At 38.9% G+C, this 18541-nt stretch overlaps 1 protein-coding gene across 1 annotated transcript; it reads right to left on the bottom strand.

Annotated features, from left to right (window-relative positions):
* Positions 1-812: 812 nt before the first annotated feature.
* Positions 813-17584, bottom strand: piwil2 (piwi-like RNA-mediated gene silencing 2). The gene is made up of 23 exons (XM_042488142.1): positions 17143-17584; positions 16944-17040; positions 15008-15110; positions 14346-14524; positions 14092-14182; positions 13436-13546; positions 12965-13082; positions 12566-12690; positions 12105-12185; positions 11901-12014; positions 11104-11292; positions 9987-10071; positions 9462-9554; positions 8603-8743; positions 7746-7859; positions 7244-7432; positions 6273-6374; positions 5980-6096; positions 5616-5704; positions 5123-5228; positions 3537-3790; positions 2951-3058; positions 813-1319 (listed from the first exon to the last, which is right to left on the bottom strand). Exons 1-23 carry the CDS (start codon positions 17566-17568, stop codon positions 1163-1165), a joined length of 3189 nt encoding a protein of 1062 aa, XP_042344076.1. The 5' UTR covers positions 17569-17584; the 3' UTR covers positions 813-1162.
* Positions 17585-18541: the final 957 nt, after the last annotated feature.

The raw sequence follows: 18541 nt of genomic DNA, 5'->3' as shown, positions 1-18541 counted from the left end.
TTCCGGTGAAAGTGGTCGGGCTTCCTGTCAGCTGTTTACTCTCAGAGGAGGCTGGCTGTGGAGGAGAAAACCCCGATATCCCATATATTTTATTTATAAGACCATTTGGCGCCCAGAAATAAATTATAACTAATTTATGTAATTTAAATATTCACATATTCATGCCAATTGTCTATTACTATATTTCTTGCATTTATATTTTACACACTTACATACTCAGCATACTAAAACAAGTGCTAATTGTTTAGTCTTATGATATTTAGATTTTTACATTTCTATTTTTATTTATAATGCTTGTACTTCTGCTTAGGATAATTTTCATCAGACTGCAACAACCCCCCCCCCAAGGTTAACACTGTTAGGTCTGTCAGCACTGTTGCTGTTAACACTTTTACCGCAGCGACTGCAGCCAGCCACAAACACGTCAGATCAGCCAACAAATACCAAGTCTTAAATTTGAAAATGCCATTTACTTCGGCCAAATGACTAGATTACACTGCACCACTATGATTTTAAAGTGTCTGAGGAAGAGAAAGAGACTCAAGTTATATTTAAAGTCTTACCAATTACTAAAGCTTTATTTATACCATGCACATTTAAGTATTATGGACATACAAAGCTGAATACTTAAAGATGAATTCTAGGATCTAACTTGTAAACATGTTTAAAGCTGTTTTGTAAAGAACAGAGTTGTAAAAAAAATAACTATCAGTCACAGTGGAAGGGCCTGAACATAGGCAAAACTGATCGCAACTATGCCACAGGAACAGTGGCTGAAAAAAATACTAAAATACTCAAGTCAAACTTTGGGCCAATATTCACTTAAAACTTAACCGTTTTCCTTCTCCTTATTAGTCTTGAAATTAAAATATATGAATGTGCAACACAATTTTTTGCTGTAATGCAATACGGTGTAAACCCTGCGAAAAGGGTTAGCTTTAATCAAGGTGTGAGGTAGGGCAGCCTTCTCAGAAACAATTAAAGGCTTGATCCATATGGTGATCCTGGGTGAAAATCTACAGTATACTCTAGAGACATTTTAATAATGAATCCCTCATTAATTTCAATGAGTTGTTCGTCATTTGGGTGTTTCAGTTCTTTTTCCTCACAGCTGGTTTTGCTGTGACGAGAGCAGTTTGCTTATGGTTGTAACTGGTCCAGGTCAGAGGAAGAAGAGCCTGTCTGATAGCTGGATGGCCGGCTCTGAGTGCAGGTACTGGCCAGACAGGAAAGCCAGTTTGTGGGCATACTTGCATGGTGCTGGAACGCGAATGGTGCCCGGCCAGTTCCAGTACAAATGGCACATCTTGAAAGTCAGCCTGGTGTGGGAACAAAGCAACACTGCTAAATGTGTTCTGAAACTGATTAAATATTAACATTTAAAGCCTCTCTTTTCTTTAGGCCTGAAGATGAAATACCTAAAATGTATGAAAAAACTTATTCTTTACACTTTTATTCCAGGTTGTATTTTTTTGACGTTCAAAATAATCGGATCCCTTTTTTTAGTCGCTGTTAATGTGGGTCATGAATGGCTTGTACTAGGGCTGTCGCTTTTTTTGCGTATGTCTTTCACAGTTCAGCACATTGTCTATGGTAACAGCTACCACTAATGTGCGAGGTTAAATTTATCTGGCATGCTGCCAATGCTTTCTGCAACATAGACAGCTGTGTGTCTATGTTTTTCCACGTGGTGTCATACAGTTTAAATCTACCTTTTGAGATTATGGTGTGACTTGGACTTTTATATAATGGCTCCTGTTCTTTGTGAGATCCTGAAACGACTTCCAAAACAATACCAATAGGCCACACGAGCTTCTGGCGAGGGGCCTACTAAAGCTAAGTATGCAGAACAGTCGGCAGTCAGACGAGGTTGTACACTTGCAGTTGCTCCCCTCGTCTGTGACGCCTGCACCGCCTTAGGTGCCAAGCTAAAGTTAGCAGGTAAATCTGCAGATTTGTCACCGTCGTAGAGTAAAACAGACATGTCTAACTTAATATCCCTTATTTTAACATTTCTGACTGTTTTAATGCCTGCATAAATGTCTAAGTCTGATGTTTATATGTTTGACATTGTTTGTCCTTTGACATTTACTAATCTGATTCTTATAAGAATCATTGCCTGCCTCACTGACTACCATGTTACTAAATTACTTAGTTGCACATTACACACATGAACAACATTTTGTCCTACAACGGGTGTAGAGTCCACACTGTGTATGTGCCATGACAAAGTGAAGCACATTTCTTTACAAATAGCTATGCTAAAGATACAACACTCTATATTTTAAATAACCAAGAGCAGCAGCAAACATGTTGCAATGTCTTAATAAAATGTTAGAAAATATATAAAACATGTTTAGTTTGGCACAAAAATCTCAGATTTATATTGATCAGCTGTGAGGTGGGCACTGGTGGACAAAGTGAGGTCCATATGTTAAATGCCTTACCGAAAACTAGTCCGACATCATTAAAATGCTCAATGAAGCTTACATTCTTCTGAATAGTAAAACTTTGTCAAATTATAATACATAAACAGTCCAGCTGATCTAAACTAATACCAGACATTGACTAAATTAATATGATCTCTGCGCATTATTGTCACCAATGCCAATAGTATTTGTTTGTTGTGTTTTATTATGCTTTATTTTGGGGTTTTTTTTTTTTGACTGTTGTGTGCTAAAATGTATATATGGTCTGTTAGACTGCAAAACTGAATTGCCCTTTGGGATAAATAAAGTTGTCTGAATCTGAATAGTTTTCCTTGAAGCATGTCAATTAAATGTCAAAAATACTGTCAAAGTGAAAGAACACTAAAAACAAAAACAAAAAAAAATACCAGCTGGTTAAAAAAGTATCATTCAGATAGCATATACAGAATTAAACAGATATTTTACATGTGTACCAATAATGAGTATGATGTTTAGTGGAAAAGAAAACTGGTTACTCATACCTTTGCAAATGGTCAGGTGGGAGGTTTGCCGTGTTGTACAGAGAGATGTAGTGTGTAGGAAGTCCACAGCCCTGTCGAATGTGATGTGCCATCAGATAGAAGTCCACCCTGAATGAAAAGAACCCCAAAAACTTTGGTGTTAGAAACTTTAAATAGCCAACAGCGTGTACACTGGCTCTTTGATGGTGTTCTCTTCAAAGTGAACATATTTACTCCTGCTGCCAGGAGATGATGTTGCAGCTTTTTTGATGTAGGCAGGTGAAATAAATAAATAAAAAGCAGCACCCCTCTTCCACTACCCCATTAGGCTGCTCATACACTTCACCTCTCCAATCTTCTTCGTGTAAGAAGGATCTTTTCATGATTTCTCTCTCTGTATTACATTCAGAGTGCACACACTGAACCGCAGTTAGACTGGATCCATCTCACACCGCCATGTTCAGATGGTCGTGTCGTTTCTTGGTTGTTGATGGGGTTCAAAAATAAAAACAATGTTTTTTAAAACTAAATTGCTATCGTAAAAGCCTATTCAAGCAGAGAGCAAGAACGAATCAACAAACACGGGGTCATTACGCCAAAGACTGACCAGTCACTCTGGGTGAGGGTGTGATCCAGAACTGTCCCGGGAGGAGGTGTGCCAAAGCTCTGCGCTGCACAGGCGTAGAGGGTGGTGCTGATGCGCTTTTGGACCACAATGAAGACCAGCTTGGGCTCATAGCTGGGGAACGTCTCAAAACATTTGATCAACTGTGGGATCTCGTACTGCTCCACCATCTTCAACTGGCTGTCTGACACACCATCCCGATACACCACAATCTTCTCTGGCAAGTTGTGGTTCACCTGCACAAAACAACATGCACAAGAGTTATGGTGTAGGTGATGGAATGAAAATATTCAAGTTGAAAAGTAGTACTGCAATGGACTCTGTGTTTATAAATGTGGCATTACATTTTTTTTTATTAGCTACATAACATCTAGATACAGATCAGAATGGAGCAATACTCTGAGGAAGTTCATATTCTCAATACACTGACTCTGATCAGACGGTGTTTATTTGGTACCTTAGTTTTGATTTTGCTTCCGTAAGGCCGACAGTCATTAAACAGTAACTAAATGGTTAATTTTCAAGAATTTAAGAAAAACAGACAAAAAACGAAAATCAAAACGGTCTTTCCCTTAGTCTGATGCTCCATTCATGAGTTCAGTCCATTGAGAGGTGGTGAAATTTTAATGTTTTCTGTTGTAAATGTCTTATATTATACAGGTATTTTCTGTTGTCTTTGCAGACAGGAAGCCGCATTCACATGTGCTAACATTTCCTGCTGCCCAGCCTTGGGTCTCCGTGGTTCGTTGACTGCTCTGCAGAGCGCACCAACCAATTTTATCAATTCTCTAAAGTGATACAGTAAAAATGCTTTATTATGAGTCTGTAGTCGGACTTGCCCTTAATTGAAATCAATCAGTTATTATGCAAGTTATTCTTCTGCAACCCCAAATCAAATAATTGAGTAATTTCCCTCACAATTTAATGGGATTTCTTAATTTGTGAGAGACCCATGGAACATGGAACATGGAACAATTTATACTTCCTGTGAATATAATCCAATTAATCTTATTTTCATATATATCTTTTGTACACACTCTGCGTAACACCATATTTTGAAAAGAGGACATAGTTGCGCGTATTCTGGATGGTTTCAAAGCATTTACCACAAAGGTCAGAATACAGTTGGCTGATGGCTAACTTGACTGAAATCTTTTTCTCGGCCAGCTACTGTGCTTCTGAGGAAGTCTTGAGGCAGCATCTGCATCTCCTCAGCAGCCATGTTGATCTTGTTCACATCTTTCACAAGAATTTAAATATTTTTTGAATGCTTTGGTTTTTGTTTAACACGGTACAGTTACTGGAAATCTGTTATGTCACTAAACTGTATTCTACAACTGAAGTAAATAATATGTTGTCTTTGAGAGATAAACAGGATTCAGAAATGTAATACTTAAACTGAACATATTTGACATTATTTCAAATGTTGGGTTTATTTCTTAATATCTATACGTTGATAAAAAAAAAAAGAATCAAATCAACAGCTCCTCACTAGTTAGGCAGAGACCCCCCTAAAATAATAGTGGGGGAAACACAGCATTCTTGTAACACATGTTGGTAGCATCTACCTCATAGTACTTCTGCAGTGCAGCCAGTAAGCAAACTCTGAAGCCATCGATCAGTTCCTCAGTGGGCGTCTGGAAAGTCACTCTGGAGTACCAGCGGGTCAGTGAGCTGAGGAAGGTAAAGAAAAAAGGCAAATGCATTTCCATCCCAATATTACAATCATTAGCACAAGTGATTGTTGCTAAAGGAAAAAGTCAAATACACGGTTAATCTCTAACACAAACATTTTTAGCACTGATCTGCAGATATAATGTGTGGCTTTGGGGAATTTTCTAAAAGACTTTCTGCTTATACAACCTTAAAATCTGCTGGTCTCATCATACAAAGTGACTCTGAGGCCTGTGTTTGGTAATAATGTGAAACTTGTACTGCAGGTAGTAGTTAAAACAGACTCTCACACAGTGCTTTATGCTCTACAAACAGTAAAGGAAATCTTTAGGAACAACTACTAAGACAATATTAAATTAAAAAAACAGTACGGGGGAATAAGTTTACCTGTTCACACTTGCGACAAAGCCCATGACTGACTGATGTGCCTTGCTGGTGTCATGGTGGACGTCAACTCCAACCACCATCAAGTTTTTCTGTAAGATTGAGAAAGGGGACAATTTTTCCATTAACTTGCGTAAATTTATACACCAATAAACCACATCAACAACATCTGTGTAATCCTGTTCTGATGGCACTGTGGTATAAATGTTTCCTTCCAATATGATTCTCAAGGGCAGTATAATGCCTATAATTGACAGAATCCAACACACTGTTGCTCAGATAAATCTTAATTATATTGTTTTCCCCAAACCATTTAGCCCACACAGATAAGGCGTTCTCTTCCTGCTCTTTAAGACATGACACTCACCAGAGGGACGTTGACAGTCCACAGTTCTCCGCCCAACTTGCTGTTCATCTGCAGCAGTATTTTTTGCGCAACACTCTTCAGTTTCTGCGGCTGGGATATTGTCCGGACATTGATGGCCTGTTGTACAAAAAGTGACAAAAAAAAAAAAAGAGAGACAGATCTTTAGTTTAAACAGGAAAAAAATATTTTCCCAAGAAGAAAGAATACAGTATGTTGAACAGTTTCAATTGGTGCCCTCTTTTCCCTTCATTCTTGATCAGCTATGGACAACCACATGGACAAGCAATGCAAACCTGGGATGGGATGGGACTTTTAACACAGCAGAGCTTCTTGATGGCACTGTAGAGATCGTCTCTGTTGCCGACCATGATGCACACTACCAGTTGCAAATTGGGCTGAAAACAGAAAGGAAAAGGAGAGTTACACGGTCAGGATGTGTTCACTGGTACCAGACATCATTTTAACATTGTCAATTAAAAAGCTTGTGCAGCTGTTTAAACATCTTTAACTCTTTGGCAGTTAAGTAGATGCAGTTTGAAGTTGATGGGCTAAAATATGCAAAATCATTCAGGGCTTTCCAGTTGATGGTTGCTAATGTTGTCCAAGGCATCCAGACTGGAACCAGGTCAGTCATTTTGCAGTCGTGTTTCTGCAGCAACCATTGTTACAGAGTTAAAAATAGAGTTTTGAAATGCCATAAACAAGACAAATACTGTTATTTAGTTGCAGCAAAAGCTATTTAGTCACAACGTATTTAAACCACAGAAACATACTGGCTGTTTTGTATTATAAATTAAGTTTGTCTAACATCCCAATTGTAGAGTACCTTTATTATATCAGATAGCACAACCTTTTTTTTTGTTTTGGAGGGCACAGCCTCTATACACCAGACGCCCGCTCTATCCACTGAGCCACCAGGCGGCCCATAGCCGACATTTAAACGGCAATAAAAAACTTTAGATTTAAGCTGAAAATAAGCAAAATTAAGAAGCAGTCTGTGAAACAAAGTGTCAGAGTCAAAGGAGGAAAAAGATGACATGATATGATTTTTCAATTCACCATCAGTTTGTCAAAAGCATAACATAACAAACGTTCAATGTGGACACATCCTGTGTGGTACACAGTGGGACAAGCTTGGAGGATGCAGGGAAAGGCAGACGAATGATATACATATATATCTATCTGTCTGCCTACAGAAATAAATGAATCTTGAGATAGATTGATAATTTTAAGTATTGTTAAGATGCTAATCATTATGTCGTACCTCACTGGTGAGCTGAGAGTGGATGCTCTTGACATAAGTCTCGGTGCGATCGTCCCTCAGCTCCACACGAATGGGTCGCTCCAGTCGCATCCCAATGGGCACGGCCACCTTGTTAAAGGTGGAAACAAGCTCCTCCGCCTGCTCTGCACAGCGGCGGGGGAAGAAGATGGCCCAGATCTTCATTGGGATCTAAGAGTGAGATGGGAGAGTTGGTGAAACCACATTTGCTGGGACAAAGACAAAATAATATACTGTATGCTTGAGAGGATGGATAGGAACTTTTAGTATGAATATGAATTTTACCATCACTGAAGAGTTTGATTATTAGCCCTAAACTAGTCACTAGTAAATCAACTGTGGAAAATAGTCACAGACTGGACAATGTTGCTGCCTTACATCATCAGCTTTCAAGTTGAAAGGTTTTTTCTGATGTTGCATTACATCTAAATTATACCGATCAGAAGTCAGGAGGCAGCAGCAGAGATCTGCCTCCAGCACTCACAGAGCTGATCGAAGGATCCCTGCAAACCTCTCTGGACCAGGACACATCAGCACTGGTGGTAAAGGATGACGACTGCAGACAGATGGTCTCCACCGGCAGAGTTCTACCTTTAGTCTGCAAGAAATGAAGACAATATCCCAAATACTGTCAAATGTGTGGTAACAAGAACAAAAATAACCAAGAAACACATTAGCTTAAAAAGCAGACAACAAATCATATTAAGACTAGATTCTAAGGTTTTCTTTCACACCTGCTTCAACACAGTACTATAAGTGTATTATATATTCACTGTTTAAGTAAACAAAATAATCATAGTTTTTACCAAGAAAGAAAAAATGACAAAACAATGGTAGAGAAATGCATATCTAGGGTAATTTTAGTACCATAAAATGTTTCAATTAAAAATGTATGCAGTTATAACTTGGTAAAGTAACAACAGTAGAGCTTGCAGGGTTAAACTGTCTCGAACGAGCTCTGTGAATTGTGTTTTGATTTATCTCCGTTGAAAACGATATATGCGAAACAGGGTCAAAGTTCAGGACGCAGTGTTATGAATAAGTAATATGTCCCGTTTGTGTGTATACTGCATGCAACAGTACATACTATGTAAGGGCAGCTGTAGTACAATAAAAATAAAAAGAATCAGTATGCGTTATGGAGCACATCCTGGTTCTAGAAAGGGACACGCACATTTTTGCATCGGCCACTGTAAATTTCCTACATGCTTGGCACTCAGGAGACGTTTTGGTTGTTTGCAATCTGCAACCTGACTGCTAGATGCCACTAAATTCTAGATACTGGACCTTTCACTATAGAAAGTTAAAATAAACCTTTCAGTGTTAACAGCGGAGCCTCACCACCAGGATATCTGACTCAATGGCCAGTCCCCATCGGCTGAGCTCCTTCAGACTCTCCGGGTTGGTGCTGATGTTCTTCAGAAGTTGTTTTATTGAGTGGGTGTGCTGCTCAGCGCTCACATTGATGTGCATGGTCAGATCCTGCAACACATGAAAGACATTGTTACAGAGTCGTTTTCCACAAGTTCTTTATGACCTACTTTCAATTCAAATATTTTCAGACCTGTACTAAGATGACATATTATTGTGCCACACTTTCTAAACCATTTACACTTTGCATTTCATTTCATGTTTTTAAAGGGTTGGGGAATGGGGGAGGTAGTGTCCAACTTCTTCTATTTCTGACCTCCAACAGTTTAAAACTATTGATATGCCAAATTTGAATGGGACATTTGAACTTATGCTTATGATCTGCCAATTATGAGTCAATTACACTCAACTACTATTTTGCTGGAACAACTCTTTTTTCACATTTTTAAATTTGTTTTAGACAACACTGTTAACAGCTGAGGCTATAAATAAACACGGCAGCTTTTAAGTGTTTGAACTTACAGACTAATGTAGCAGTTTTGGTGAGACACTGCACGTCCAGCCCTAAAGATAGAATCTGAGAGGTTTTGCAGTTTAAACCAATACTGTCAAAACTGGAGTAACCTTGTCATGTGACTCTAATTGAGCTATCATAACAGACCTACTTTGCCCACATTCAGCACAATAAAATATAGTAACTGTAAAATAAAAAATAATAAAGCATTATATATTGTCATTCATAACATAAGGACAAGGCATTTAAAGATGCATTGTGAGCTTTAGAGCAGTCTCTGAGAGGACGAATATTGTGTTAACACATCAAATTTACCTTCATAGCTCTGAAGTCCTTCCTCATTTTCTCTGGGATTCCTGTCATAAAGGAAAGCTCTGGTACTAAAAGGATCTCTCCAGTAATAATTTGCTGCAAAAAAGAAAATAAAACTTAAAACCATCATCACAGTTGACTGCTAACATATTTGGATAAAATATCTTTCTGTCATTATGTTTCTGTTGGACTAATGGAGCAATCTACACTATCCATTTGTATGTGGAACAAGTAGTACTGATGCTTCAGATGGATGTTCTCACATGGGATAGTATGGCACAGCTTTAATTAAAATACCCGATTCAGTTATTGTAAAGAAATTCTTTCTATTTTGTTTAAGTCCTGATGTGAAATATGTGAAAATTTTAAAACTTATTTTGGCCACAAGGTGGCATTCTGATGCAAGGAGTGAGGTCATGGCAGCTGGGTGGTGTGTTGTAAAAAGATTTACAGTTATGTCGAAGAAAAAAATTAGAATTGACTTTGAGCATTTATTTTAATATAACTGATGCTTAACAGTGCGTTTACCTTTCCTCCTGGCTTGGCCCTCTCCTTTGGCCGATGCATGAGCAGAGGTTGGTCCATCTCTTTGATTGTAATCCCATAGTTCTTGCTGTTAAAATGTGCAAGGCCATGCAATGCAATTGTAACAAATGAGTGCTCATAGTTAAATAGGTATTTCTCTGCTACAAAGATGATTTTTTCATAAACCTGGACTCTCTGTGCAGTAGTAAGATGCAAATACTTTTCTGAAATTGGTGCTACATGACTAGGGTTGGGTACTGAAACCCAGTGTAAGACCAGTACCTACTGGATCGAATCTTAACGCAGATTTCAGTGCCTAATTTCAGTGCCAATAGTGTGAGTAGCGAGACAGAGAGCAAGCGATTGAGAACATTAGAGCGTGCGTGCGTGCGTGCGTGCGTGCGTGTGTGTGTGTGCCGGTCTCACTGCGGTGACAGTCTCAGCTGCTCATAAATGATAGAGAAATGTCTGTCTGCTGAGTCTCCCCTGAGTGAATGAGTTGATTACAGATCCCAAATCAAGGGAAATCGAATTTATGAAGTATCGTTTTAGCACCAGTATTGGCAAAAAAACCAAACAACCAATACCTAACCCCGCACATGACCAGAGAAAACTGAGAAAAAGGGTTGTGTCATTCGCTTTTGGTCAAGATTTAGAACACTTTTAACTACCAGAATGCACTGCGCCGCAGACCAATTAACGCTCACGCTGCTGAGTGATCCAGCTCGTCTGTTTCTCCTACGTAAAGATATATGAGAGCCTCTTGGTAACAAACAATCTCAAATAACAGTTAAACGATAAATTAAAATATGTTTGTGAAAACATTTGAGATGAGAAATAGGCAAAGCAGCAACAGAATCTTGGTTCATATTTTATCAGCACGAAGCCATTTGATCTCAGCCTCCGTTTTTATAATGCGGGGAACAGTATGGTGCACACTTCCTGTTCACAAACTCATCTAAAACAGGGCACTAAAAATGTTGAAAATGACATTTTGGTCAAGAAATAGGCATTACAGTTACAGAATTTGTTTAGTTTATATTTGATCAGTGTAACCTAGTTATACAGTTTTGTCTGAGTTTGAGAGACATAGAGACAGGCGGGGATGAGGCAGCCTCACCTGTAGTATTCCACAAAAGTGGTTTGCGTGCCATCCATCAAAGTGAAGGTGTCCTTTGGGGACTTGTTCCACTCGATGCCATCGATGCGGTAGGTGCGGTTGTTGTAGCGGGTGATGACGATGCTGCCGATGAGCTCTTTGGTGCATTCGTCCTGGAAGTTCTGTTTGCTCTGATGGTACAGCATGTTCCTGGCAGACAGCAGGGGGCAAAGGTCATAGTTTTCCCATTTTCAATTTCAGCAGAAAGGTCATGTGCCTTGTTTTGGCCTATATCGATTAAACAGAAGTGCGTAGCTAGGGCAATATTGTTTCAGTTCATAAATAATCTATAGGTGGAATAGGCCTGTTGCATTTGACAAACGACCTCACCTCTGGATCCAACCACACTCCCAGAGAGTAAGCTTATAGTGGCTGCTTCTATTTACAGCTCTGTCTCCAAGGACAGACACACTAAGAACATCTTATCTTATAACCTGCTATTCAAATATATATGACTCTATCTCAGAATATGACATTTACTGCATATAACTGTGTGGTTTGGTCATGGCATATTCAGTGTTTAAACTTGTATGAGCATGTCTACAGAGGACATGCCAGAGAAATAGGATAAAGCTGCACTTTTGATTTTATCATACAAGAAAAAGTGATTCCCTCCCTCGAGCACTTACCACAGGAGTATTTCAACACATTCTGGAAATAAAAGTGCAAGGCCCCAAATTCCTTTAAATAAAAAAATCTTTCATTTGACTTATAAAGGTGAATTTATCTGTTAGTGTTGGCTTGATGTCTGAACTCACATGACATCCAGCACAGAGTCATTCCGCAGGACTTTGTGAGTCACATCCACATTCAGGTACAGGCCTCCGTCTGTGCGCTTGATACTGGTTGAGTAACCTGGCCACACTTGCAGTCTACAAAAACAGACAGGATAATGAATTGACTAGAGTCGTCACATTAGCTGGTGTCTGCCCTCTGATGTCAACATAAAACTGTGTACTGACCGATGTTTTCCAAGAATGACTGCGCTTTCTGGATCGTAATGATTTCGACCCACTATCTTCAGCCCGATGATTTTCATGACCCTTAAAACAAAACAAACAAAAAAAAAAACCAACTACTGACTATCCTAATAGTAACATATGATGGCAGAATAATTTGAAAAATAATTATGGTTTCTTAAGTTATTTCATTGAAGGGATTTTAAAAAAATATAGGAAAAAATGTTTTATCTTCCGTAACAGGCTGGCTTTGTGCCAAACAGATCAGGTTGCTGATTTAAGCTACTTTTTAATTTACCAGAATGTGTCATAATGACAAATGCTAGTTAATCCAGTTTACACTAAAATAAACACGTTTGAGCACACACACCTGACCAGACCAGCAAAACTCTAAATCAGCCCAACTTTACTGAAGTGTTCAATCTCTGCCCAAACACTGTAGGAGCCTTTTTTAAAAAACATACCTCCTGAGCACGACATTGTAGAATGGGATGCATAGATCCGAGTTGGGTGGCAAAATCTTCGTCATCTGGATTTTGATTTGTATTTCCTCATTATCGGTTCGTCTCAAACTCTTGAGAACAACCACCTGCATGTCATCAAAATATTAAAGACAAGAAAGAAAGGAATCCGGTGTTATGTTCAGCAATGTGACAAGATTTACATTGTATAGGTCTGCACATTAAAATACTCAATACATTTAAACTGACAAACACTTTTTAAAATTAGTTTGAGACCTTTGTTGGAACTTGGTCTTCACAGTATGTCTATATACACAATTTAAATAAAGACAACAAACTGAAGACATTAAGACATCTTTGTCAGTTAGCCACACCCCTAATACAGTTAACTGCAATACTTACGTCTTTTAGCTTGACAGGCAGGAAGAGTATGGAGCCATCAAAAGCTACGACTTCCCCTGTGGCCGAGCGGTGATCTTTCATCATGCCAAAGCGCATTGCCATTGATTCAACATTTGGACTGAAAGATAATACTGAAAACACTCATGACTTCTAACAATACATACAGCACTTTCCAATCGCCAGTTTCATCTGAACACATTGAACAAAGAGCTGCTTAGGAACAGTCTTGCATTAAACAGGTCTACTCTGGGATTGTATAAACAGTCCTCTACACTATCCTCAGTGTGGATTTAGCTTTGGTTGAGTCCATTGTTTTTGTTCACATTGTGATTCAAAAATAAATTAGCTATCCAAAGATGAACAAGCTTTTGTTTCACTTGAAATGTTGACTAAATCTTCATATCATTGTTTTCTTGATTTCCATTTTTGAAAAAGGTTGCTAAATTAAGAAACACAAATTAGTGTACTTACGTGAATGTAACATGGTACTGATACACAGCTTCATTCTTGCAATGAATGGGGATGTAGTTTGAGCAAATATTTATAGGAGCTCCTTTTGTTCCAGCTTTATTTAGTGGCTCACTGACCAGATGAGAATATACATGCAAAAAAAGATCATTTCAGCACAACTCTCAATCACAGTTGGTATCTTTGTGGTTCTGAGTTTTATCATCTGTGTCTTTAAAGTGAATAGTGGCCCTGAGACACCAAGCCGATCTCAAAGAACTAGCGCTGATAAAGGCTGACTGATCAAACGCATTATGTCGCCTTGCATCTTTAAAATGTTACACACCACAAGACAACAGTCAAAGTCCTCCCGACAGCCAACATGTACATACTGTACGCTCTGTGCATCTACTTAATCAATAAAGTCTGCATCATATGCTCAAAATAAATGTAATATTTCTATTTGTTTTGTACTGCCATCCTCAGTCATGGTATGGAAGAAGAGGCGGATGAGTGCTATAATAGCCTCCCACAATGCATGCGTTAAGCTTCAGATATGCTAGACTCACAGCCAGTTAGTGAGGGGGGATCGTTTGCTACTGAAACATAATGTCAGCTGGAGGTCAGCTTGGTGTGTAAAGGCTCTTAGAAGAAAATACAAAGTAGAAAAGTTTACTTACCGGACTGTCTCCATTTGCAGCTCTTTTTTCTCTGGTGCAACAGCAGGAAGCTCCAGCGCCTCCTTAGTGGTGGGCACCAGCTGCACGGTTCCTTCACATTATTTGCATTTTAAAATCTTTTTCTTCCTATCATTTCAACTTAATAAAGTGACATTAGTGAAAGCCTAAAATCTACTTTAACATGGCTGGAGGTAACATTTTATCCTTTGCAATCTATCATGAATGATTGGGAACACTTTTCAAAGTTTCCCTACCTGTGTGGGAAGTCTGAGTGTGTAGGGCTGCCTGTTGCTCAGGGGCTGGAGACACAGAATGGACACGACCTGGAGAAATAGGAAGAGGTAGTGCGCGTCCTCTGCCTCCTCCAAGGTGAGGCATTGCTGTTCTTACAAGTCCCGTCATCGTCTGAGGGGGCAAACCTCGGCTATGGAAACTGGAATAGGTCAAATTCCACAGTAGCCAGGGTTAAATATCTGTTTTTCAATATAGACAATAGCCGCAAAATTTCATATCAGTGATCTTTTTAAAGGTATGGAAGGGTATGACCAACAAGAAACCTGTGGTGCCCTCAAATGGGCAGTTAAAAATAAACTCACAATTAACCATAGTGAGAACATGTGTGTATCTTAATATCTGCTCTAACATTTACAAAAATAAAAGTGCCCACAAACGACTGCACCACTCCAGTTAGACAAACAGATCCAGATTCCGGTATATTAGGCGCACTGAACTAAACCCAACCAGATAAAACAGTGCTTCAATAAATCCATCCTTCATAGAGTTTACAATATTGATTCAACTTCATGGTCGTTTTGGAGGATGTAGTTTAGTTGTATTGCACTTTACCAGTGGGTGTTTCTAATATTCTGTGTATGTTAGTCAGTACAATGGACCTTATCACTCCTCTGCCGCCTACCTGCTGCCTCTGCCCATCACCTCCTCAGGTAGGCCCATGCTTTCTGGCCTTCTGAAGACACCTTTCAGCTTCAGATCACCAGAATCTCCAGCTGCTCCTCTTCCTACAACAAAATGCAACAAGTCAGTACTAGGGATGAGGATCTAAACCCCGTTCTATTGCGGACGCGGTTCCACTTTTTACAAAACCTGAAAATCAATTATGCTTGAGCTTAACGACACTGCTATCGAGTCCCGTGGGTCCTGTTGAGGCACACCATTTAAATCCGTTCACTGGTCAGCATACATAGATTTTAAGTCAAATTAAACCTAAATGCATTACCTTTTGACTGTCTTTGCTTAAAAAGAAGAAAAACCCCTTCAGCTCTGTCAGCTGCTGCTGCACAGCTGGCACAATCTTCATCATCACCACTTCACCACTAAAAGCAGCAGCAGTGGTAAGAACACCCAAACTCCTGACAGTTAAAAATAGTAATCAAATGTTGAAATGCGAGTTGAAATCAGCAGGATAAGAGCAAGTTAGCAAAATAAATTTGGTTGTTTCATTGTGATGTGTTCAAGATGTGCTTAGTAAAATGACTTTTGGGCAAAGGTAAATAAAAACTTCATGATGTGTTCAAATGTAACATCAAGAAAAAAAAAATCAGTTTTTGGTGAGAAACTTGAATAATACAGTTCTTTGGGTGAGAAATATGTTTCCCAGCAAGATAATCATCTTTTAATACATAATTAAAATTACTGATGCCAAGATTTTTCAAATTAAATATTTAAATTAAAATACAATAATTTCTTTCTTATATTTAATAAATTACATTCAATCTCAAAGAAATTTGAATCAAATGAATTTAAGCATTAAATTGATACTTTTTCAAAAATTCTACACCAGTCACATCCTGGTTTCTCCGTACCACAAGAGGGTGCCAAAGCTTTATGCATTAGTGATGAACTAAGAATTAATTACTCCATAATTATTCTTAAACATCATATCACACAAAAGACACTGTCTGTGAATGACACACTACCTTTATCTGGCAGTGGTAGGTGTAACACTGCTGTGTTTCAGAACAGCACGCCTGATGTTTTTATGTGAAAAAACACCTGACATCATTATAATTAAACATTATTAATGCACTGTGGCGATTACTGATCGTGGGTCCTGCTGGTCATGACAAAGCAACATTCTGAGTAAGTTGTTAGAATTTGCAGAAACACTGTGCAATAATCCAGTTTACATCTTCTCTTCCCGTCTCATCTCCGTCTCTCTAACGCGACAAGCTGCTGTCTCATTAGTGCTGCCACGCTCAAGGCTTTCTGATTCGGCTTTTGACCACCGTGATCTGTTAAGGTCCAACATATTTACGTCTCTCCGGTCATAATGTCCTGTTAAAATATTTCCCTTTGCAAATACGTTTGCCTAACACTGTGTCATTACAGAAAGCAAGAGTGTCCACAGTGAATCTGTTAACTATGCACCTCTGTAACATCATGTAAACAAACTACACGGGTTATCAGCTGTGGGCTCAAGATCATGGACTTTAGGTGTAACCACTTAAAAAATGGGGTGAGTGCATGCTGTCTTTCGGTCATTTGTACTGTTAAAACAGAAAACAAATGTCTTAAAAGTGTGATATTTACTGGAAATAACATAATATAGCTAACAGCAAGTAGGTTATAACCAGAAACTTTCAGCTCAGTTTGTTTTTTTTTGGTTGTTCGGATTTGAGTCATTGATTAATGCATGTGTAGGGGTCGGGCTGGTCGAGTTGGCTCCCTTAGTGGACCGAGTTGGGCCAGGTTTTAAAAAACCCTGACCCTGGCGCATTACTAGTGGCTACCAATAACTATCAATGAACCAATAATTAATAATAATTAATTAATTAATAATTGATCCCCGCCCTGTCTATATTTCCCCCCAAAAATCCAAGGTTAATACAGACCCAGTGGCGGTGCTCCTCTTCCCCATGAGGGCTCGATGCCCATTCCTCTAAACATTGAGACCAGTGTAGATCCTTGACCATGAGTAGTCATGTCAGCCTGTAAGCAGACAACAAACCTTAGCATCTGTTTATAGAGCATTATCATTCAGAGAGTTAAAACACGCCAACTGTATATGCATGTAGACAGTTTTGTTACAACCTTTTTGGCTGTCAAAACAGAGGTCTCCTCTGTTTGGTCTCGCGTTGTCGTTTCACGTAGAGGCATCTGTTTGTGTTTTGGCTCCAGACTCGGCAGAATTGCACCTCTTGCTACTCCAACCTTTGGTTCAGCCGCTGGGAAAAGCATTCCTCTCGCTCGGCCAACTCCTCCATGATCAGGCTGCATCAGCAGCCCTCTAGCTCGTCCAGCCACAGGTTCAGCAATGTGTAGAGTTACTCCTGGTCCTTGTGGGGTATCGCCAGGAGTGAGGAGACCCCTGGCTCGTCCTATAGTGGGCCCTTCTGTAGAGAGCTGCAGTCCTCTACCACGTCCTACAGCCGGCTCCTGAGGCTGTAGTCCTGCTCCGCGTCCCAGCCAGGGAACGCCCGTCATACCACTGAGGTCAGGAGGCTTCTTTGGGTCCATTTGGTCAACTTTATATTACCAGTTGACACAACAATGGGTTAACTGCAGAGAAACATCCATAGTATAAAAATTAGCAGTAAGTCTCATTGATAGCACACTATCAAGAGGAAATTATACACACAAAAATTTAATGACGAAAAAAGGGTCAATGCAATGTGCATTTTCTATTCTGACAAAAAGATGCCAAGTACAGGGGAGGTCTGCCTGTAAAGTCAGTGGTAAGGTGCAGAAATGCATTAACTCTTTAGAAACCTCAGCTAATCGGATTGATTTCTTTCAAGAACATGGGAGGAAGGCAATTTAACAAGTCTCGCAAATTTGCAACAATTACTAAAAAGTTAAAAGAAAATGATCTGAAAACAATAATAATAAAAAAATATCTGAAGTAAAATGCTAGAAAATGAAAAAATATGTATTACACATCCTGTAAAATATTTTGAATATATAATTCACAGATATAGTTTCTGGACGTTTCCCCTTTCTTTTCTGGATGAATATTTTTGAATATTTCTCCCTCTCTCTCTCATTTTTTAAATGATAACTTTCAGGATGTTTTCTTGTCACTTTTAACTCATTTCTTGCATTTTGCTCATTTCCTTTTCCCATGTTTTTGAAGAGAATTAAACCTTTTTTGCTCAGATTTCAAAGGTTTAAATACTAAAAGGCTTCTAAATGCAACACAAGAAAATGTGATGCCCCTCCAGGTTTCAAGGGTTAAAATACATCAGTCAAAACCATTGACTATGTAAAAACAGTATATAAACTATAGACTTTATATACAGTCTATGGTCAAAACTAATACCGCCCTTGGTGTTGGTTAGAGATACAAAATTTAAGGCCACATAATAAAATACAAATATAATGTATTTACTTCAACACAAGGCTGCAGTTTTGTTCAACTCATATTTTTCTTTATAGCTCGACGCAGTTAAATTTACTCAAAGACACACTGACAAATTAACTTATCACATGA

The sequence above is a fragment of the Plectropomus leopardus genome, chromosome 6 (genome assembly GCF_008729295.1).
Source record: "Plectropomus leopardus isolate mb chromosome 6, YSFRI_Pleo_2.0, whole genome shotgun sequence".
Taxonomy (NCBI): domain Eukaryota; kingdom Metazoa; phylum Chordata; class Actinopteri; order Perciformes; family Serranidae; genus Plectropomus; species Plectropomus leopardus.
The sequence above is the reverse complement of the archived record's forward strand: the minus strand, read 5'-3'. Positions and strand labels throughout refer to the sequence as shown.

Excerpts from the sequence above, each read along its gene's own strand:
- piwil2 (XM_042488142.1), bottom strand. The coding sequence starts at position 17,568 with ATGGACCCAAAGAAGCCTCCTGACCTCAGTGGTATGACGGGCGTTCCC. Across the intron at positions 13,547-14,091 it reads CTGCAAATGGAGACAGTCCG|TGAGCCACTAAATAAAGCTG; the intron begins GTAAGTAAACTT and ends TCATCTGGTCAG. Across the intron at positions 11,293-11,900 it reads GACTCTGTGCTGGATGTCAT|GAACATGCTGTACCATCAGA; the intron begins GTGAGTTCAGAC and ends GCTGTCTGCCAG.